The sequence below is a fragment of the Taudactylus pleione genome, unplaced genomic scaffold (assembly GCF_031769625.1).
Source record: "Taudactylus pleione unplaced genomic scaffold, aTauple2 ptg000471l, whole genome shotgun sequence".
Lineage (NCBI taxonomy): Eukaryota > Metazoa > Chordata > Amphibia > Anura > Myobatrachidae > Taudactylus > Taudactylus pleione.
The window spans coordinates 2,098,773-2,121,885 of NW_028284873.1; the positions used below are offsets into that span (position 1 = coordinate 2,098,773).

The 23,113-nt window shown below is 44.7% G+C and overlaps 1 protein-coding gene across 1 annotated transcript in view; it reads right to left on the bottom strand.

Moving 5' to 3' along the window:
- The window catches only part of RCHY1 (ring finger and CHY zinc finger domain containing 1), a 94,906-nt gene that overhangs the window by 54,589 nt on the left and 17,204 nt on the right, over positions 1–23,113 (bottom strand). Inside the window, exons 2-3 of the mRNA XM_088448902.1 lie at positions 20,819–20,938; positions 15,610–15,725 (exon numbers count right to left, since the gene is read on the bottom strand). Coding sequence (XP_088305028.1) covers positions 15,610–15,725; positions 20,819–20,938 — 236 coding nt within the window. The remainder of the gene's footprint in view (positions 1–15,609; positions 15,726–20,818; positions 20,939–23,113) is intronic.

The following is a 23,113-nucleotide window of genomic DNA, read 5'->3' on the forward strand; positions in this document are numbered from 1 at the left end:
CGTGCAGTGTCCCCTGTGGAATCGGAGAAAGGGATTTATCGGTAAGTACCAAAATCCTGATTTCTCCTTCATCCACTAGGGGACACTGGAGTTCAAGACAGTGGGGACGTCCCAAAGCCAACCTCCCGGGTGGGAAGCGCGGAGAACTCGCCGACCCTTTGGCAAACCCGAAAACCAGGAGCGCCAAGAACTGTAGGCCCAATGGAAAGGCAAGAGCTGAGGATCAAGAGTCGCAGAGGAGACAATCACAACTCCCTGCTAAACAGCGGAAGAATTCCACAACTTACGGCGTAATTCGAACGTAATAACGGCTAATGTAAGCTCAGCTGAAAACAGACCCAGGCCAAACTAGAGTCGAACATAGGAAGCTGTATAATTCGCAGACAGCAGCAACCCAGCACTGCTGGACAGAATTCATATAGATATACGTATATAATACCAATCTACAGATACAGAGCTGATCCTGTCCACAGACTCCTAATAAGGAGTATACAACGAGGCAAAAGTCAAGACCGAACAATCGCCGAGGCCCAAGTACTACCAGGTTGACAACCAGCGGAAGGGGTTAAACCATAGAAGTTTTCAACAATGGAGATCCCGCTGGGTATGATGCAGAGGCGGCTGTGAAAGAATTGAAACCACAATTCCTTTCAGAGGGTCAGACCGCAGTACAACCACTCTGAAACAGAGGGATCAAACAGCAACTGAAACCCTGCAGCTATAATTCCCCATAGCAGACTACTGGCAGTGTGTCACTACCGCTTGGGGCGGGTCTCAAACTCGTGTATTGGGCGCCCCATACGGGGACTTTACGGCACACCCCCTGTGCCGGCCTAAAAAGAAAACCATAGCAACAACCCCAAACAACAGACATGTCCATCATGATGGAAGTGCGTAGTCAGTACAAACTGCTGGTCCGAACATAGTATGAAAACAACTCGGATACCCTGGCAGTTAAAGAGCACGGATGCAACAGCCACCCAAGGAGAGCTACCAATATAGGGAAGCATCCCGTACAACAAGGCTAGGACAACCATAAAGGTACACATCAGGAACCTGTCAGTGTGATGAAAATATCCACAGATACTGAACAGGAATCAGGCTCCCAGCGCAGAACATAATGACTGTCACACTTTAATGTAAAGATGTGCCGTAGCCCATAGATGCGCTACAGTCCTTTATCACCCCAACAGAGTCTAGTAGAAGAAAGTGATAATTAAATATGGAATGCTTCACGAATTTGCGTGTCATCCTTGCGTTTCAATTTTTAGTATATGTGCTGCAGAAGCGAGCACTCTCAATGTTGGAACTATGCACCCACACACCAGGAAAGCTCTAAAGTGTAGTAGAGCCAACTGATTACGAGAGCGGATGGCTGCTAGGACGGCAGCTAGGGTGCGGAAGGGAGACTTGTAATGTCAGGTTGCATGAAATTGGAGCATCTTCCGAGGCATTAGTGAGGTACCGCTTACCTGTGAGCAACCAGAAGCCCTCTAGACGAGATGTAGGTCACTAACCTTTTCCATCTCACAGCAACCCGTCACGTCAGGTATAGAGAGTAGTTCAGTGGGCTAAGAACCAATGCTCTACAGCACAGACTTCAGTCTGGCGATGTTGTCTGGGAAAACACTGTAGAAAACTAGCAAATTGTTAGGAGACAAGAAGGTTGTACAACAGGACTCTATACCTGAGCATGTAACAGTAGGGATGAGTAGACATCTAGAGTTTATACATATACTCCAAATACAGTCTGCTAGTGTATCAGTACATTATCACTTATAATGGTGAAGTGCGTATTAGTTAACAGGCGGATTTAAGTAAGACCTTGAATAGGTCAAGATACACACAGAATATTAAATATTTGATGATGGATCCCCACCAGTGACCCTTGAAAGTTATAGTGTTCACAACGAGAGGGATTCAAAAGTGAACACCAGGGCCAAGGATTTACCTGATACTCACCAATCTAATCAAGCCAGGCCTGACCCTGCCTTTTCGGCGGGTGGCCGTAGGCCTTCAGGGACAGGAGCAGTAACTGCAGTCTGTTGTCATTTAAACAATTAGGTCCTGAGGATGGAATAGAACCTGCATTCTCTATGTACTGATAGGAAGAGAACCTAGGGACACTTATAGCCTCATTTTATTGAGATAATATTGAGTACTGGAACCTATACTGAGAAGGTACCTGTACATAGACATTGCATTAGGCTATAGTGATACCCCCAGTTAGGGTTAAAACAGGTTTTCCCATTATTAGGAAATATTCATACAAGGAATGTGAATATATATTATACATATACACACGCACACCTGGACAAACATAGTTGCATGAGAAGGCAATCTGTTAGTACCAACCAAGGAAGCTTACCTGTCAAGACTCCTGCCCAGGAGATTAGCATATATACAGCATATCTGATGCATTCTTAGAATGCCACAAGTTTGCTCCATTATATACATGTGTGGACATCATATATGGATATCGCCTACAGTTTCTGGTAATCCCAGGCGGCTTCCCATCCATGGACTTATAGGTAAACCTAATGATTGTGGAAGTATAGACACACCTATACAATTCCCAACATATTTTATTAATATACATATACATAGATATATATATATACATATATACACATACACACATTACACATACCTACACATACACAGGCACCCATGTAAAGCGGAGTTATTGTACCAAACAACCGCATCAGGAGAGTCCAGCCTCCAATCGCAGGATGCTTCTTTTAAAATATGTAGGTATGAGACAAGACGGATAACAGATCCTCCTCTGCCCTTACGGTAAGGATAAGAAGCGATACATACATTCATACATATATATATATATATATATATATATACACACACATATATACATATACCAAATACTAACCAGGCCTGACCCTGCTTAGCTTCCAAGATCAGACGAGATCGGGCGTGTTCAGGGTGGTGTGGCCGTAGGGACCACGTACCCACACATATTTAACATGAGCAACAGTAAGAGCCAAGAACTGAGCAAAGACCTTGGTTGAGCCCAGGACAAAATTCATATGCATAAAATACAAATATCTACATACATGTGGCTTACCTCCACGCAGGGAGACTGCTCATGTGTCGCGTGTGGCCGTCAATCTGCTACGGCGTATGGGCCTGGATATTTGAACAGCGTGATGACCCAGATTGGTTTCGATCCTGGGACCCTTCTGTCACTGGAGTACCCGCCTTTTCGAGTGAGCCATTTGAGCTCCAGTTGAACCCGCTTTTTTAAAGTGGGAATCAAGGAGACGACCTTAGTGCAATGAAAATTACTGCAGTATACTTGATGTATATAGGCCCATCTGACACAGACATAGATCAATCGGCAGATCATGCGGAGGGTAAGTGACATGGACACATCCTCTGTATTAGGCTGCGGCATGTTCCTCCCTGAGCTAGTGTCAGGGGCCCGTACACTCACTCTATAATAGTGGCGGCGGGTCCCATGATATGTAGAGGTGTTGCTCTTCAATATGAGTACTGATTAATACTTAATCAAACAGTGCAGCCATTTTGATAGACAATTTTAAAATAGACATAACTATCCTCTACACAGTAACATCACAATGACGTAGGGCAGCAGTTAGGAGAGTTGTGGCTGACTGTTTTGCGGTGCTCTCCCCTCTACAAGATCATTGTGGAATCTGACCACCATATAGGAACTACCGAGATGAGTCAAGTTCAATATGGACCTTGTTGCTGCGTAACTCAGTAAGCAGGAAGACTGCTACACTGCGCTCAGTATGCATCAGCATAATCTATCTCAGCATTTACCAAACTAGGTTCTATCTAGTTCTGCAGCTGCCCAGATATTCCAAGTACTGACCAGGCCTATTAAGGGTGGTGTAGTAACAGTTTCTTACACAGCACAGCGTATTCTAAGTTATCCTAGCATGCGTGAACCACATGAAGGTGGAGTGCACTCTCTATAACTGAACTTCCCGCGGTGCAGTCACTCCAGGGGCTCAGACCTCTCGCTGCTCTAGCAGGCACAGTCCACACTGCATTCACCCTGCACTAAACTGCGTTTGCGCAGGTAATATACTGTACCCAATGCTGCCCTTAAGAGGAAGCTGGATATAAAACTCTCCTTACTGGGAGATCTCATGAAGTGCGCAGCCCAAGGGGAGACTGTGTAGAATTAAGCGGCGCACTTCCGGGCGCAGCAATGGACTAAGCCCCGCCCCTACATCGCCGAGAACGGAGCCCACCGGCTAAAGCTGTTGACTCTTAGGGTCCTTACCTTTGGCTGCTCTGTAAGGAGCCGCAACCAGGGCCGCACCCCATGCCTCCTACAGCGAGCCCAACTTCGGCAGCCCGCCTAACCGGAAGCCAGCACCTCCTTGAGAACGCCGCTGCTTAGGAGCTCTCCACTGGAACCGGAGATCGCTATATAGCAGCAGCGCTGTTTTACAGTGAAGCGCACAGAAGAGGGAGAGCCCGCCTACAGATGGCGCCGCTAGAATGCGAGACGCGCCCTAATAAGCTCCGCCCCCGCTCACTCCGGTATACTGACCGGGATTGTCTCTTTAGTTCGGGGAGAAGGTAGTGCGGCAGGCGCGGGGGGTGGGGGTTGCAGCAACAGACCGCCTCTATTGCAGAGAGAGTTGTCTCACTGTAAACGACAGCCGCAGCAAGGCACCGCGCTGTCACAGATGCAGGATAGCAGTGTCCCTGCATGGAGAGTGCAGGGATGTTATTACAGTCCTTCTCTGAGGGAGATTTTGACTGGGAAGCGCGACTTTATGCGCAGTGGCTCCGCCCCCTTGTTAACCGGCATAAGGAATATTTTCTATGCCGGGCATAGAACCGGGGACCTTCTAAAATAAGGACCCAGGTTGGTAGTTTGCTGAGCTCAGTAGTTCAGCTATATGGGGGCGGAGGGGCCGCAGATCTAGTCCCCCGCTAGTCAGGGGAAGAGATTATACTTACCACTGCTGGCATCAGGGCTGCGGCTAGGCATTCGGAAGCACGGACACAGCCTCTATATTAAGCTGTGGCGTGTCCTCCCTGAGCTACTGCCAGGGTGCCTGGGACTCCGACACGCACTCTTTTTTAGTGGTGGCGGGTCTCCTGATGCCTCCATGTAGCAGGCTGACAGACGCAGTTCTCTGTCAGTCTGTCCTCAATGCTTTGTGAAAGCTATAAAATAAAATAAAGTGAAAATAAAGATAAAAATACTAAGTGTGGGCTGGAGCTCAGCCCTATGTGACCGGCTCTCTCGGGCACATTCTAAAAACTGGGGCTGATGGGGCATAGAGGGGGAGGAGCCAGTCACACTTCTAAATTATTTAAAGTGCCAGGCTCTACTCTACCACCGTCTATACCCCACTGTCTTAAACTCCAGTGTCCCCTAGTGGATGAAGGAGAAAACCTGTAAACCGGGGGGGCGTAGCCACGGCAGCAATAGTGTAGGACACAGGGACTCTGAGCTCTCCGGCTGATAATCCTGCTTAACCCTCCTGAGACCCCTATATCAACGTTACTACCCTGCTGTCTCTCACATACCTTGCCAGGAACCTGCTGACTTGGTTGGAGCTGTGTGGAGTGAGGAGAGTGGCTCTTGAGGGCCTCCATTGCATTCCCTGGGCCTGCCTATCTGTGATTCCAGAGCTGCACCCAGGCCTCTCCTCTCCTGTTGTCTTCTGTATTATGCAGCCTGTCTGTGCCTGACAATAGGGCTTTGCTGGGAGCTTCTGGTCTGCTTCTCCTGCCTGGCTTGTGTTTAGAGTCAGGGTCAGGGAGGTTATCTCTGAGTCTGATACTGCCGGAGTTCTGCCAGACATCACTATTTCTCCCTGCTCTGTGTGGAGAACTGTCAGCTCTGCAACTGTGGGACTCAGCAACACTTCTTTCCTTGTAAGTGATTTCTAAGTTTGGAGGAATCTCTGCCTGTTGCTGCTGCTGTGTCACTACCTGTGCATTTATATATTATAACTAGTCTCCTACATTATTCTCCTACATTATATTAATACTATGGGGAAAACAGGTCATGCTGCTGCTGCAAAACTGGAACGCTTTGCCCGTTCCTCTACTCCTGTGCCCCCAGTGTGTTGTGATCCCCAGGGTACATCCAAGTCTGTGACCCTACCTCCCCCTGCTGCATCTGGGTCAGATTCATCACCAGAAGTTACGCTGCAACAAGTGCTGGAAGCAGTTACCTCCTGCGAGACTAAATTGGCAGATAAGATTGAGAAAGTTCAATCCGATATATCTTCTCTTCATCAAGGTCTCCAGCAGGTCCGCGAAAGAGTCGGGGAGGCAGAAACACGTCTATCTAATCTGGAAGATTCCCAGACCCCACTACGGGCTCAAGTGGCCTCCCTGACATCCCAAATGTCCGCAATGCAGCATAAAATTTCCGATATGGAGGGCAGGCTGCGCCGCAATAACGTGCGGTTCGTTGGTCTCCCGGAAAGAGAGGAGGGGTCTTCACCTGAAACATTCCTTGAGAAGTGGTTGGGGGATACATATGGCAGAGACTCATTTACTAACCAATTTGCTGTGGAGAGAGCGCATCGGATCCCTACCCGTCCCCTGCCGCCTGGCGCTCCACCGCGCACATTTATAGCCAAATTTCTTCATTACCAGGATCGTGATACTGTGCTTCGATTGGCTCGAGTTAAAGGGCCACTGGAACGCAACGGTGTAAAAATTTCTATGTTTCCTGATTTCGCAATGGATGTCCAAAAAGACAGAGCTAAATTCCTTCCAATAAAGCGTCGTCTCCGGGATTTAAATCTTCAGTACGCTATGATTTTTCCATCTAAGCTGCGAGTGGTTGCGGATGGAGAGTCAAAATTTTTCTCTACACCACGGGAGGCTGCGGCGTGGCTGGACCGGAGATCTCCTGGGAACAGGCAAATGGCACCGGAATGACTGTACTGATTGCATTTGCTGATTATATTTGTTTATGGCCAGAAATTGCTAGTGTCATTACGACATTAAATAGGCCTTTTTCTGATATTCCAATATTTATATTTCTATAATAATATTTATGTTGTGATATTGGTTGGATATTGTTCTATGTCCCGCTCCCCTTACTGGGTATATTTTTTTTTTTTTCCTGGTAGGGTTTTTCTTTTTCTTTTGTTGTTTATGTTGATATTTCGGTCAAAATATGGCCGGAGAGTTCCGTTGCATTGGTGGTTATTTTTATTCCAGTGCCTTTTACGCCTATAAGGATCAAGTAGTTGTATCCTGTGGGTTTTAGTGTAGTTTAGTTTAGTTTTGGGTTTAAGTATGCCTAAGTTCGGGTGGGTATACAGGGTGGGGGGTGGTTTTGGATGGGTTGTCCAGTCTTTTTCTTACAAATGTTTTTTTTTATTTTTTCTGTACCACACTATTTTTAAGGTAACTTCAATTATGCTTTATAGTTCAATGTATTACAATGGTGAAACTTTTAACATGGAATGTCCGGGGGGTTAATGATCGTTTAAAGCGCTCTTTGGTCTTTAAAATGATTAAGCAATATGGGCCTGATATTTCTTGTCTAATGGAGACGCATTTGGTCGGGAGTAAGGTACTAGCTCTAAAAAGACCATGGGTGGGATGGGCTTATCACTCCTCGCATACTTCATCATCCAGGGGTGTCTCCATTCTTATTAATAAATCTGTCCCTTTTTCTTTTACTGCGGTCCAAACTGACCCTTATGGCAGATATGTGTTTCTGGATTGTGTACTGTATTCTCAGCCCATTTTATTGTTAGCGGTGTACATCCCCCCTCCTTTTTCATATGACGTTTTAAAAAAAGCTGCTGAATTTGTGGCCCGTTCTCCAGATACGCCAGTGCTCTGTTTGGGAGACTTCAATAATATAATGGACCAGTCTATGGATAAGTGGCGTGAGTCTTCAAGTTCTCTTTCTAAAGGTGGTGAGGGCTTTGCTAAGTTTGTAACTGACTTGGGATGGGTTGATGCGTGGCGAGTTAAACACCCTGGAGTACAACAATTCTCCTGTTTTTCCTCCGCGCATCACTCTTTCTCTAGATTGGATTTGGCCCTGGTGTCCCCATCTATTGTACCTAATATAACTAACATTGAATATAAAGCCAGAAGAATCTCAGATCACTCCCCACTTCTAGTAGAATTGAATATGTGTAGTCCTAGAGGTCTCCGTTTATGGAAACTACACCCCTCTTGGCTTCTTCAAATGGGTGCAGGTTCAGAGCTGGAAGTTATGTGGGATGGCTATTTCACTGACAATGTGGGATCTGCCTCTGTAGCTAATGTTTGGGACGCCTTCAAGGCCTATTTACGTGGGTCTCTGATCAAAAGGGTAGCAGAATTAAAAACATTTTATAGGGAAAAAGAACGTGTTTTGGAGATGGCCTGTAGAAATCTTGAGTTGGATTACTTGGGGGACAGGTTGCAATCTTCACGTTTAAAATGGTTGACTGCACAGACAGAGTGGACTGATCATTTGACAGATAGAATGAACCGTAGACTGTTATTCCGTTCTCATTTATATTATATGCAGGCTGACAGAACTGGTAGTTTTTTGGCACACTTGGTTCAAGCTGATCGTCCTTCTGCTGTTGTCTCGGAACTAATTGGGCCTGAGGGTTCTATGGTCACATCTACACAAGATATTGCAGAGGTTTTTAGTTTATTTTATAAAAACTTATATCAAACACAGTTGACTGAGGACGTGAATGCTTTGTCATTATATGTTGCTTCTGCTAGGCTTCCAAAATTGTCATCCGAGGCTCGGGCATATTTAGATGCCCCGTTGACCCTGGAGGAGGTAGATGCTGCGATTAGTTCCTTTCCCGGTAACAAGGCACCCGGATCTGATGGGATTCCCATAGAGATATATAAAAAACATGCTCATATCTTTGTTCCAAGACTTTTAGATCTGTTTAATGGGCTCTATGAAGATAATTTGTTCTCTCCATCTAAGTCTGAAGCCATAATTGTTGTGCTCCCTAAACCCGGGAAGGACCCTAGATACCCTGATTCCTATAGGCCAATTTCTCTAATTCCCACAGATGCCAAAATTTTGGCTAAAATCCTTTCTATTCGGCTAAACACTGTTATTACTTCGATTGTTCACCCAGACCAATCAGGATTTATGCCAGGCAAGTCGACGTCGGAGAATATTAGAAGGCTGCACACTCACTAACAGGCCTCCCATGGCGAAGAATCGTCCTCTGTTATTGTGTCATTAGATGCTGCAAAAGCATTTGACTCTGTGGAGTGGCCCTTTCTGTGGGAGGTCATGTTATGTTTTGGGTTTGGGCCGGTGTTCTTGAAATGGGTAAAGCTTATGTATGCGAACCCTACTGCCAGGGTGTCAGTGAATGGGTTTATCTCCCCATCCTTCCCCCTGTCTCGGGGCACAAGACAGGGTTGCCCCTTGTCCCCAACCCTTTTTGCATTGGCTATTGAGCCGTTAGCCTGTATTATACGTTCTCACCATGATATTATAGGTCTACAATTGGGTAATAGAATGGACAAAGTTTCCTTATATGCAGATGATTTATTACTTTTTTTGTCTGACTATGTAACAGCTATGCCTGTGGTTCTTCAAGTCATAGAACAATTTGGTATTTTTTCTGGTCTTAAGATAAACTGGGACAAATCATCTATCCTTCCTCTTAGGGGGTTGTATCCGACTGTTCCCATTGTCACTCTCCCTCTCTGTTGGGTAAATAAATTTAAATATTTAGGTATCTGGATAACTAATTCCCCAAAGGACTATATAGTATTGAATGTTGAGCCCCTGCTTGTCTACTTAAAGGGCAAACTTCAGTCCTGGCGCCGGCTCCCTCTTACCGTTACTGGTAGAATTAACTTAATAAAGATGGTGGTGCAGCCAAAATTTGTGTACGTTTTGCAGCATTCTCCTGTTTTTATTACAGATACATTGTTTAGGCGTTTGAATAGTCTTCTTTCTTCATTGGTCTGGGTGAATCGTCGACCACGTATTCAATTGGCAGCTCTGACCCGATCTAGGTCTGGGGGAGGTTTGGCTCTTCCAAATTTTAAATTTTATTATTATGCGACGCAGATGGCACATATACGGTTATGGCTTCAAGATGACTCCCCTAATGCCCTGCACGTTTTGTTGGTTTCTCAGATTTTCCCTAACTTTACACCATTGCAGGCCTTGCTTGCGGGTAGAATTATACAGAAAGGCCCTCCCCTGTTGATGCAAGCTATTAAGATATGGAAATTGGTATCTAGTATTCTACAGTTTACGGGATTAGATCCAGACACTTCTCTATGTAGTTATCGTATATTACCTGAACTGGCCTCTTTACAGCTTGAGGTGACATGGGGTTCTAACGGTGTAACTACATTGGGTCATTTATATGACACTTCAATTCTTAAATCATTTGCACAACTCCAAGAAGCTCATCATCTCCCTCAATCATATTTCTATAGATATTTACAATTACGGCATGCTCTCTCGGCTCAATTTTCAGATGGCCCTCCTCTAATTCAAATATCCCCATTGAAGTCATTCCTTTTATCTTTAGGTCCCCGGAAGACGCTTTCTTACTTATACTCCTATATATTGTCTTCTTATCATAAGGATAGTTTACCACATCTTAGATCAAAGTGGGAGAGAGATATTGGCCTTATAAGTGATGCGGAATGGGATAATGCTCTAGAAGCTCCTCGTATTTCCACAACTTCTATAAGATTTCAACAGATTCAACTGTTTATTTTACACCGTACCTATTTAACTCCTGTCCGTTTGCTGAGATTTGGGGGGAGAGCATCTGACATATGCCCTAAGTGTAAAATTAGTAGCGGTACTTTCTGGCACCTTCTATGGGATTGTCCGGTGGTTAGCATTTTTTGGAATAAGGTTCTGAGAGTTTTGTCCAATACAGGTATTGCTCCCACTATAGCTACGCCATTGACGTGCTGTTTAGGCTCTATGGACGATGAGGTAGTGGACAGATATCTTAAACAATACATTGTCAATATGTGTACACTAGCTAAGGTATGTGTGGCTCGGTCGTGGATGGCTCCTACAGGACCAGATTATAATGCTTGGCTGTCCTTGGTCCGTACCACTGTTGAACATGAAAAACATGTGTTTATTTGTCGCAAAGCTGAGAAGAAGTATGAACGTATCTGGAGCAGTTGGCTTAAATCCTGTTATGCCCGTGCATTGCCTAATGATTGACCGGTATATTATTGTTAGGATAATTAGGTAGATTATTACTTTGTTGGAGGTAATGTGCTGTGTGATAAGTTGAGAATTTGTTGGGATCTAGTTGATTTTGCCAATTTTTTCAGGTTTTATTTTTGACAATATTCCAATATTTGTATAGTGTGGTATTTTTTTTTTTTTTTTTTTATATATATGTTTTATGTGTATGTGTATATATATTTTGTTTGGTTATTTGTTAATGTATTTCTATAAACCAATAAAAATTTACTCAATTTAAAAAAAAAAAAAAAAAAACCTGTAAACCGACAAATATATACCAATGATGTACACGATCTCCTAAGGGCATAAGTAGAAATGTTCTTTATCCAGATATTATAGGAGAAAATATAAAAGGACTGTCTCTGACCGTTTAAGTGTTAATGGTAAATACACCACAATATCGATTCTCCTGTAAGATGTTTACTTTGAACCTCCGATGGCAGCTGTATATGGTAATACTTTATATAGCGCTATAGTAAAAGATGCAAACAGTTGGGAGCTCCTGCTGGATTATTTACTCACTATTTGTATGCAAGTCCTATATGTAACTGTATCCAAGGAGAGTTGCAGCTCCACTGTGAACATGTATCCGTCCAGTCCGTGAGTATGATCAGCATGACCGAGAATGATGAGTGCAGAAGGCTTTTTCACACATACCTGTAGCCTTCTAGTAAGGAGACACGTGTTGAAGTGACAGGTGATAGGCACCCTGCCTGGACTCATCATGCTTGGATGTCCGCTGTCCACTCCTGTCTGAACCTCCGTATAACACTTCTGCTACTGCCGGCTGTCGCTGGGCTGTGATTACGGCTCTCTTGCATCAGCTTTTTACACGGAACAGGTCTGAACACTGTGTGCTGCAGGGACTCATGCAGAGACCAGGCCCTCTCTCCGTTTTACATGGTGGTCATACTCACAGACCGGACGGATACAAGTTATATATACACTCACACACACAGTCATTTGTTCTGGCCCCCTGAGGTTAGCATATCTGGCTAGCAGGGTGCCTAGAATGGCACCCTGCAGCCAGAATCTATGCAGTAGTGCCGTCTGGACGCTTCAGATGGTCACACCGCTGCCCTGCTCCGGCATTGCACATGCGCGTCGTGCACATGCGCGAGACCCGAATAGTGACGGCCAAGCCGTCGTTATGGATCTCGCACCAAAGGGGGCGTGCTGTCGATGGTGAGTGACAGCACTCCCCCTTTGGTGGTCGTGCCGGGGGCGTAGCTGCCCAGACGGAGGCGTTCCCATGGGAACGCCTACCATCTGGGGCCGGCCCCACTGACATCACTAGTGATGTCAGTGGGAGTGCTTTTGCCTCTGATAGAGCCAAAAGCACTCCTGGGCTTGCGGCAGCAAGACCCTACCGCAGGGTCTCGTCGCAAGCCCGATGATCGCGATGGTCTTGACCATCGCGACCATCTTTTTGGCCGCTCGCATAAGCTGTGGGTGGTCACCCACAGCTATGCGAGCGGCCCGGAGGCCGCTACAATATTAGGTAGGAGGGCCCTGATTCAGAGCGAGCACTCTTGTCAGAGCGTCCGGCTCTGAATCAGGCACAGAGGTCACTGGAGAGTCGCAATATTCTAAAACTACAAGAGTGGTCTGCGACAGCAGAAGAGTTTTGACCGACTGCAAGATGCTTTCGGGGTGGAAGCATCTTGAGTGTGTGAGTGGTTTGCAGAATTTTGGCGTGGGAGACAGTCCATGGAAGATGCAGAGCGCTGCGGCCCACTTGTGTCCTCTATCACCGAGGACAATGTTGCTGCCGTGCGGGCCATAGTTGACGTGGATGACAAAGTAACGGTGGCCCAGTTAGAGAAGCAGATAGGCATCTCATTGGGCTCTATCCACTCGAAACTCCACAAAAATCTAGGCCTGAGCAAGGTTTCTGCACGCTGGATGCCTCATCAGCTGACTAGAGGAGGCTTGGGTGATTTGGAGCCGCAACATGCTGGCCAGGTTTGATGGCGGTTGCTCAAACTCTGTCTGGGAGAACATCAGTGGTGATGAATCATGGATCTCCAGTTTCGACCCCGAAACCAAACAGTTGGCCCAGTGGACCCCAGTTGAAGATGCGCCACCACAGAAGCTCCGATGTGAGCACAGCGTATCCATGAAAATGGTATATGTATTTGTGCCAGGACTGGTCATGTAGCTACCATACCACTCCTGCAGCAGCGCATTGTCACTGGGGAATGTACACCAACCAATGCCTGCTGCAAGTGCTGGAAGCCATTTCCAGACGCCGTCCAAAAACTCGCACTCCTGGTGCCCTTCTCCATCACAACAATGAACCTGCCCACAAGTCCAGGAAAGTGGTGGATTTTGTGGCCGATGAACGCATCCAGGGACTCCCGGTGGGACGTATGGTTAGGCATCCCACCAGGAGGGTCAGGCTTAGGCTAGTGGAAGGTGGGTTAGGGTGAGGTACCACTGGTGGTAGGTTAGGTTTAGGCGCCCCCCCCCGAGAGGGTTAAGTTTAGGGTGCGGGGAGGGGGTGGTTAGGTTAAGGCACCCCTGGGGGGAGATTAGGGTTAGGCACTCCTAAGGGAGGGTTAGGCACTCCTAAGGGAGGGTTAGGGGGGGGAGGGGGTAGGGATAGCCTACTTATCTCCCGTCGGGATCTTCAGCTGTCGGCCTTCCGGCATCAGTATTTAATCCGCCGAGTTTAGGTCCAGCCGTGATTCATACCGATTCCTAATAAACTAATACTTAGAGATTGCTTTTAAAACTACTTTAATATTAGAATTAATATATCTAAAAATCTTTACCAAGATATCATTATAGACTATCCATAACGGATTGTCACCAAGAGTTTATATAATTAAAAATAACATTAAAAATATTTATAAATGATAAATAATACAAAATAAAAAAAAAGTTGCAGTGAATGCATGGCAGGACTTGTATACTTGCAGATATTGAAATAATTACATTTAAAAACCTTTGGTATTGTTGACCCAAGTGTTATCATCATTAGAAATGTGTTTCAGCATGCTAGGTGATTTTTTAATTTCCTTGACTTTCTAAAAACTATTTGTGGTTTATCTGGCAAAATAATATAAGGACAGGGTCTGTTTTTAATATGCCCCAGTACTTACTAAATACTGTTCTTATAAATTGAACGGTGTGATAAAAAGTATAGAGTCTTGTTTCTCCTTATTTTATCTTACATTCAAGTAGGCTTTTATGTTCCATATTACTATCTCCAGCTTCTGCTTGTTTGAGGGGAGGGGAGAAAGATACAAGATTTAGAAATTAAGATATGTATTCCTTCTTCTTTTGGGTCTCTCATTTTACTCAGTAGTTATAGATCCAATGCAAACTGAATCGAACCGAATGTATAGAGTATGTTGTCATAAGGTCGACATTCAGAATGTCAATATCTATTTCTAGGGTCAGGATGCGGTTACGTTTAGGGATAAATCGCACCGTCGACATTCATGACTTCAATATTCTGGCAATGTCGACATTCTGAATGTCTACATACCACATCCATAAATAGAATGGTTGCTAGTTACATACATTTTAGCATGGATCTATTAGTAATGGGTTTGGTATGCTTTGTTGACAATCAAAATGTTGACAGTCATTATATAAACACCATGATGTTGAGACGTACATTAAGTTTACAGACAAAATGTCAACTGGTACATAATGTCTACACCCTAAAATCTGCATTGTTAGCATTTTGACTGTGTTGGCATTTCATATGTTGACCTTTTAACTATGTCGACATGTAGTAAGGTCTTGTATGGAAAGTATAATAGTACCTAGTGATGTCCGAAGATGATTACCCATAACTGCCAATTATAGATGAGAAAGAAGCTCAAATATCAATGAGTTGCATATCAACTGGAATGAAGGGAACCTAGAGTAAAGGTATGTGACTTATGTATTACACATTGGAGAGAGATGGGGCAGATGTACTAAGCTCTGGAACGTGATCAATTGGAAAGTGATGAACCACCAACCAATCACCTCCTGTAATTTTTCAAATACAGACTATAGCATGATAGTTAGGAGCTGAGCGGCTGGTAGCTTATCACTCTCCATAGCTTAGTACATCTCCCCCTATTAGTACCAACCAATCAGCTCTGTCACTTTACAGGCTGTGTTTGAAAAATGACAGTTAGGAGCTGATTGGTTGGTAGTTTCTCTCTCTCCACGGCTTAGTAGATCTATCCACTGGATCAGACAGGCATCAATAACCGGACCTAACAAGAAGGCACAGAAGATTGTAGCTGCTGTATTTGACTTTAGGTTTGTACCAATTTAAAGCTATAAAAAAAGTTTAAATGATCATGAGAAACTGATTTTGAAATACTTTTTTTTACCATTTACTACTAGCTATTACCTAACATTACTGTTACATGTGAAAGAAAACATTATCTGGGCATTACCTGCATATACCACACCCATCACAGTGATACTGCTTCTTGTCCTTGTCATACAGATGGCATATATTGCAGTAATAGTCTCCAAAAATGTTGTTGCAATGCTCACATGTCTGCTGAGCCTACAAACAAAGACTGATTATGAGAATGCATCAATATTTCCAACATAAGTATAATATAATTAATAAGGTTGCTATAGAAACTACATTGTACTGCATGGCAGAGTAGCTACTTTCTAGAGCTTGCAAATCACTCCATTGTCATTTTCTTTTCACAAAACAAGACCTGTGGACCTACTGTCCACTAGTAAATTAAACCTTAATGTAATAACACACATTTATAACTATTAGTAGTATACAGATATGTCCTTCCTAGTCTATCCTCCCTGCGTTACAAGTCGTGTTACGCAGGGCGCATGAGAGCCCCCGGCTTCAGCGCAACTCGGGCAGCGCCTTGCGATGCAAATAAGACGCACAATCAGACTTTGCTGGTTAATATGATATGCGGCATGTGTATGTTCTGTGTGTGGCAGAGGCTGTAAAATCACAACAAAACGTGGTGTAGAAAACAGCCGCTGACACTGTAACATAGCTTTTCGTATGCAGATACCGCCACAGTCGCACACAAAACACACACATACCGCATATCATTTTAATCAGCAAAGTCTCCTTGTGTGTCTTATTCACATCAAGAATAAGACGCATTTGTGGTAAAAAGACGTGAAAAGATGCTTGACATTCGTTAACTTGCACGGGAGTAGGCGCAACTAGAAGGGCTGTTTAACGCAACTGCAGTAACGACAACGGAGTACACATCTGTACCTTCATTAAACATAGCGGAACACATTTATATGAGATCAAAGGAGCTCTGAATAATACTAATACATTCTGTTATCTTATTCTTGTACTGTATGTGCAGCACAAGGCTATGATTCCCAGGCTAAAAGCTTATATGCCATATTAGTGTAACGTTGCCACAAGATGGTATAATATACTGTATGTCCTCACAAGGAAAGTGAGTAGTGCCTTAATGAAGATTTACATTTCTGCTCGCTCACTCTGCATGCTTCTACACAGTAACCCCATAAGTCTCACCACTGACAGTCTGCATCACAAAAAGGGAGCAATGAAACCCTTTCTAATGCTGGGTACATATCGGGCTTTCAATTGAACGGCCGATATATCCTGTGTGTTTTGGCCATGTATACAGACAATATGTCTGTGAACGACGTTGTTCACAGACATATTGCGTCGGCTGTGCAGCACTACCGATGGCAGATATACAGTACCTGCAAATATATCTGCACATTGTGCTGTGTGTATGAGCGGTCAGCCGACCACCCGTACACTTGCTGCACAGGCCACCTGTGACAACACAACTGGCAGGGCAGTGTGTATGCACTTACCAATCGTCAGATAGGTTGGCGGAATGGTCGATCCGACTTCCTAATGTGTACCCATCTTAACATGTATGCTCCTAATCCACTTATCAGACTCTCACTTGACTCCAATCTCTGCAAGGCTAGGCTTAGCCTCTTCTTTGGCCTTATTCTGGGTCTCTATACCTAAGCACTCAGCCGAGTCTCTCTACAGTCCTGCCACCTGCAAGACATAAAACTCCTGCCACCAGCAAATCTCTACTGTACTGCTTGAGCTCCAGTCTAGGGCTACAGATAGAAGTGTGTTCACACTCTTTAACTGTGTAGGGCAGGATCCACACTCCAGAGCTTGATCAGATGGTCAATTCACACCACCTGCCTGTAACTACCACAATACATAAATGCCATGTTTCTATTATTAGAAAAATATGACAGAACAGTCATTTAAGTGAAAAAGTTCATGAAAAAGGGTATGCAATATATTTTACCAAAATATGAAGCTATATGCCTAATATATTACTTGTTTCTATCAAGTTTTAGTATACGGTGTGTTAAGGTTAATGCTGATTTTGCTTGTTACTAATGATTGCATGGATAGCCTCACAACTTAACTTTTCCATTGCTTAATGTTATTTATTACTCTTTAAAATTGAGACAGAGGCTTAAAAATTGATCCTAGTTAAAAGGGTACGCCACCCAAAACTAAAAATCTTGTCCAGCGAAGTTAAAGGAGTAAACATAAAAGTATTTATCATGGATCTGCTGAAGTCCCCAATCGCTCTAACCATTCTACTATGCATGTTCATTCTCCTGGTCATGCAAATAGGAAGCTAACCTGGGAAGGACATAGACAACCACATAACCTGCTTAAAACAGGCCAAGCAGTGGAAGTTGGGAACAGAACACCACTGTAACCGTATGTAAGGCATGTCTTTGGAATAATGAAAGTAATAGAGTAAAATATTGGCAGACTGAACCACTGCTTTATAACAGATCTGCATTGCATTTAAGTATTTGGTCCAAGTCTGCAATCTACAGGAAAACTATTACATTGTGCCAATTAAGCTATTTAGGGGCATATGTATCAAAGCTTGATGTGAGATAAAATTGTGAGACATATATCACCAACCAATCAGCTTCTAACTTACATTTTTCAGGCTGTGTTTAAGAAATGATAGTTAGGAGCTGATTGGTTGGTTGATATATATTTCACAATTTTATCTCACATCAAGCTTTGATACATATGCCCCTTAGTCCAACAAAAAACCATCACTATATAACCAACAAGACAGTAATGGGAGAAAACTACAAGCTACACAGAGGTGAAGGCAAAGTCATGTAAGTCTTATTGTTGCAAATGCTGAATTCTCATTTCAGAGGCAACAATTTAAACAGGTATTATTATCAAATGTTTATACTCCTGTAAATGTCACTGGTGTATTACATTAATAATCTCTGATGTGTAATAAAAGAGCAACTGTTTATATTGACAATCAAAACCAGATTATAGGCGGGGCGAACGGGGCGGTCATCCAGGGGCCCCCACACTTTGGTGGCCCCCACAGTGCCGCTAACATTGGCCGGAATCTGGGCACTCTAAAAATTCACTGGCTGGCTCCCGCCACCCGGCAGCATCACGCAGCACACAGCAGCCACAGTCAGTGCAGCAGCATCCTTGATGACCATGGCTGACTGTAAAACCCCTGCCCCTTTTGATGAACTAATGCCGTGATTCGCGAGTGGGAAAGGGGCGGGGCCTAATTCCGCGAAGTGCCCGCCCCTTTTAGAAAAGCTGGTAATGTGGACTGCTTGTACTACACCAGGTAAGAGTTTGGTACTGAGAGAGCGTGCACACACTCCATTACTCCCTCTCAATCTCTCTCTCTTCCTCACTACCTCCACTGCTCTCTCTGTCCCCTAATCCTGTCCACCTCCCTCTCTCTTCCTTTATCTCACTCTCTGTCCTATTCTCCCCCTTCTCCCTCCCTGTCCCTTCCTCCCTCCCTCTCTCCCCTGTTTCCCTCTCTAACCCTCTGTTAGGGGTCTATTCACGATGTTAATTATCAGGGTCCAAATGGACCCCGATAATTAGCATTCTAACTCTACGCGAGCGCCGGAGCAATTCATCAGTGCTCCAATGCGGAGACAGCTGATCCAAAAATCAGCTGTCTCCCCAACGTGTTTCACTGCTCCTTTCGGAGCAGTGAGACAAGTGCGCATGCATGACCTACGGGTCACGCATGCACACCAGAGCCCCAAAGTCCGGTGGAAGGAGACGGACAGGGGGCCTGATTCAGATCCACTCGCAAGTGCACAGCGCTCGCAAGCGGGTCGATGGTCCCCCACTGTGCATGCGCCGCCTCCGGCGCGCGCATGCGCGACACCCACCGAGCGACTGAACTTCAGTTGCTGTGGGTCTTGCTACAAGACGGGGCGGCTGTCGATTGTGAGTGACGGCTCGCCCGGTTTTGTAGACGGGGAGGGGGGCAGCTGCACCAACGCAGGCGTTCCCTTAGGAACGCCTGGCATTTGCGGGCGGCCCTAATGACATCACTTGTGATGTCAGTAGTGGACTTCCTGCTGTATTAGAGCAGGGAGTCCACTCAGGCTTGTGAGAGCTGAGACCCTACCATGGTCTCCTCGCAAGCTCGATGGCCGCGATAATCGCGACGGGCTCCAGGCCGCTCGCAAAAGCTGTAGGTGGTCTCCCACAGCTTAGCCAGCGGCCTGAAGAAAAAAAAAACCTGCCCTCATTTAGAGCGAGCGGCTCTGAATCAGGCCCAGAGTCCTCTTCACAACCCGGGACTCCTCTCATAGGGAAGGAGCGTGTTGTGAGCCCCAAGCGGGAGCAATAGCCATCTGAAGATGGCAAATGCTCCCGCACTCAAGCTCTGAAAATATTGTAATATTGTAATTGTAATATGAATTCTGCCCCCATACTAGTGTATGGGGACAGCGGGCCATTCCGCCATTCTTGATGAATGGCCCGATAACGTAATTTCTACAATTCCAGGTGAAAATTTTAATTTTCCTCTGCTTTTGTAAAAATTAAGTGACATTGAATAGACCCCTATATATCTCACTCCATCCCTCTCTCTCTCTCTATCTATCTCCCTGTCCCTCCCTCTCTTTCTCTCTCCCTCCCTGTCTGTCTCTCTCTCCCTTCCCCTAATCCCCCTGGCAATTTTATTGATGGGGCCCCCACAACTCAGTTGCCCTGGGGCCTCCACAAGTCTTAATCCAGCCCTGTTGACAATCATTATGACATAACAATAATCTAGAAAGCACTGTATTTCCCTGTACCCTGAAACAGCACCCAGCCTTGCAGCTGACAGTATCACTGCACAACAGGATTGTTGATGGAAGGTAGAGACCATTGTTTAGTAGACATATCAATATGGCAGACTTAATAGCAACTTAACTAAACTTTGCTGATTTATCACAATCAGGCAATTACTTTTCCGACAGGCACAATGTCAACAATCATTATGTCGGCAGAATGATGTCAAGCACACTGTGCCGACATGGCACTAATGTTAGTTAAAGCACTGAAACTGTGTCAGCAGCATAAGTTTAAAAATATTGCTTTACCAATATGTTTGGTAAAGCAAACATATTGGCATACCGTGCTCGACATCACACTGCCGGCAAGCTGATTGTCGACATTGTGACTGTGGGCAGAGCTTACCCATCCTGAAAATTAAACTTTATAAAAAATAAAAAAAAAAGGTCATATTCCAAGTAATGGATTTTACAGTATACATTTTGCCCAATTATTAGTGGACTGCCCTACTCACTGCCCAAAACAGTAAACTAACTTCAAAAAACAAAAAGTACCTTTTGAATGAACTTGCACTTCATACACTGGACTTGTGTGACCTTGAAACGATCCATTTTGTGTGTCTCTTTGTTGTCATGGCAAAGGCGGCAGATGTAAAATTTACCACAGCAAGGAGCCTGAAGGACACAAGAAGCAGAAAAGTTTTACTTGAAAAAAAATATATATATTTCAGTAAATGAGTTAGGAAGCTACAGTACACTTACATAACATCAGGTCATATACCAGCCTCCGTGATCGAAAAAGCAACAGGCATATACAATATGTTAAAAGAACATCAATACACCAGCACGATGATGGCTCAGATTCAGGCATTGGAATACAATGCTAGTTTAACCATGGACAAAACCCTGTACTCTGTCATTGCTTATAAGAGTGATTGAAGGCATTTAAATAAGGTGTTTTGCTTCAAACCCTCCTGAAACATGCTATGCACTTGTTGTGAACACAGCATTCACTTGTAGACTATCAGTATCGCTACACACAATCTTAATATATATATATATATATATATATATATACACACACACATATACAAACACACACATATTAGCTGATGGAACAGCGTTGAACAGGCTCCCCGGGTCAAAGTTCTGCCAATACACACTATGAAGTCCGACCGGGACCCCAACCACTACATTAGGCATCCGAGACCAATTGATGCCAGTGAAGTTTTCATCCAAATCCATCCAGTGGAAGGCCCAGAACAGGCTCCACGGGTCAAAGTTCTGCCCAGCGTCCCCGCGTCATAGGTCTGCCCAGCGTACACCAATGGGAGGTCCGAGAGGGACCACAACCCCTTAGTATGTCTTCTGGGATCCAATGTTACCAATCTGTGCAGTTTTTGTCCAAATCCATCCAGTGTAAAGCTCAGAACAGGTTCTCCGGGTCAAAGTTCTACCAAGCGTACACCGGACCCTAACCCCCCTAAAACCTGGCCAGGATCCAACTGGGCCACCTTGTGTCGGTTTTATCCCAATCGGTGCAGGCGGGGGTGTACGAATGCATATATAAGATACAGTGTGTGTGTGTGTGTGTGTGTATATATATTATATACACACATACACGTATACACACACATACACACACACATCCAAATTCCTTATTTAAATTATATGTGAGTGCCAGTTCTAATATATGTATGTTGTGTATAAAAATCAACTGTAAATTGGCTTACTTCACTGCATCTCAGAATTTAGTTCTAAACAGTGCTCTCTGGGGGAGGCAGACTGTACCAATTTGCAAACAGTGAAAAGGGTAACACAACACCATCTGGGGGTGGCATTATGCTAACTTACAGGCTGATATCTGGACTCTCCAGGAGATTCTGCAGTAATGTAACCTGCATGCGCGACCTCTTCAGCTCGCGCATGTGCAATACGGAAAGGAGGTAAAGAAGAATGAGGGGAGAATTTATCATCCAGATATTGTGGAGTGGTTTAAATATATGTGTGCAACTTTTTCATTTAGCTCATATGACGTATACGGGATAATGAAAGAAGTATGGCCAGATGATTTCAACTACGGAGACTGTGGTTTAATGCAGTTATGATTTTATTTAACTCATGCATATGTAAGTACAGAGGAAAAAGTCAAGTAGTATGGTCGAAAGATTTCATAGGCAGCATTACACTGACTGCAGAAGGTAAAACTACATCACCAGAGAGGTGGTTTTTACACCACATCGCCCAGCACTTCAACTTTGATGCAGAGCAACTACTTTCTGTATAGCTGCTATAAGTGGCAATGCAGATTGCAAGTAAATAATGATATTACAATGATAAATATACCCTTTCATCTCTTTAAATTTGAAAATAATACATTTAAATCAAAGAATTACATTTTATCAGCAAAGAAGGAAGGAGCTGAGGCCAAGGGATGCTTGTTGTCTATCAGGAATCAGTATGATGTACCGCCAGCCGCACGGTTCAAATCCCGATCGTCCTAAGGTAAGTAGTAAATAACCTAATTCTACTCCCTAACCCTCCCTTAGGGATGTCTAACCCTAACCTCCCCCCCAAGTGCCTAAACCTAACCCCCCTTTCCCCTCAGCCTAAACCTAAGTCCCCCCGGGGGTGCCTAACCCTAACCCCCCCTTCCTCTAGCCTAAATCCCCCGGGGGGTGCCTAACCCTAACCTCCCCCCGGAGGTGCCTAACCCTAACCCCCCCCCTTCCCCTAGCCTAAGCCTAACATCCTGGGGGGTGTCTAACCTTAAGTCCCCCCGGGAACCCTAAACCTAAAGCAGCTGTCCGCGCCCAGCTTACCTTCGATCGGTAAGCCGGGTGTCGGGCT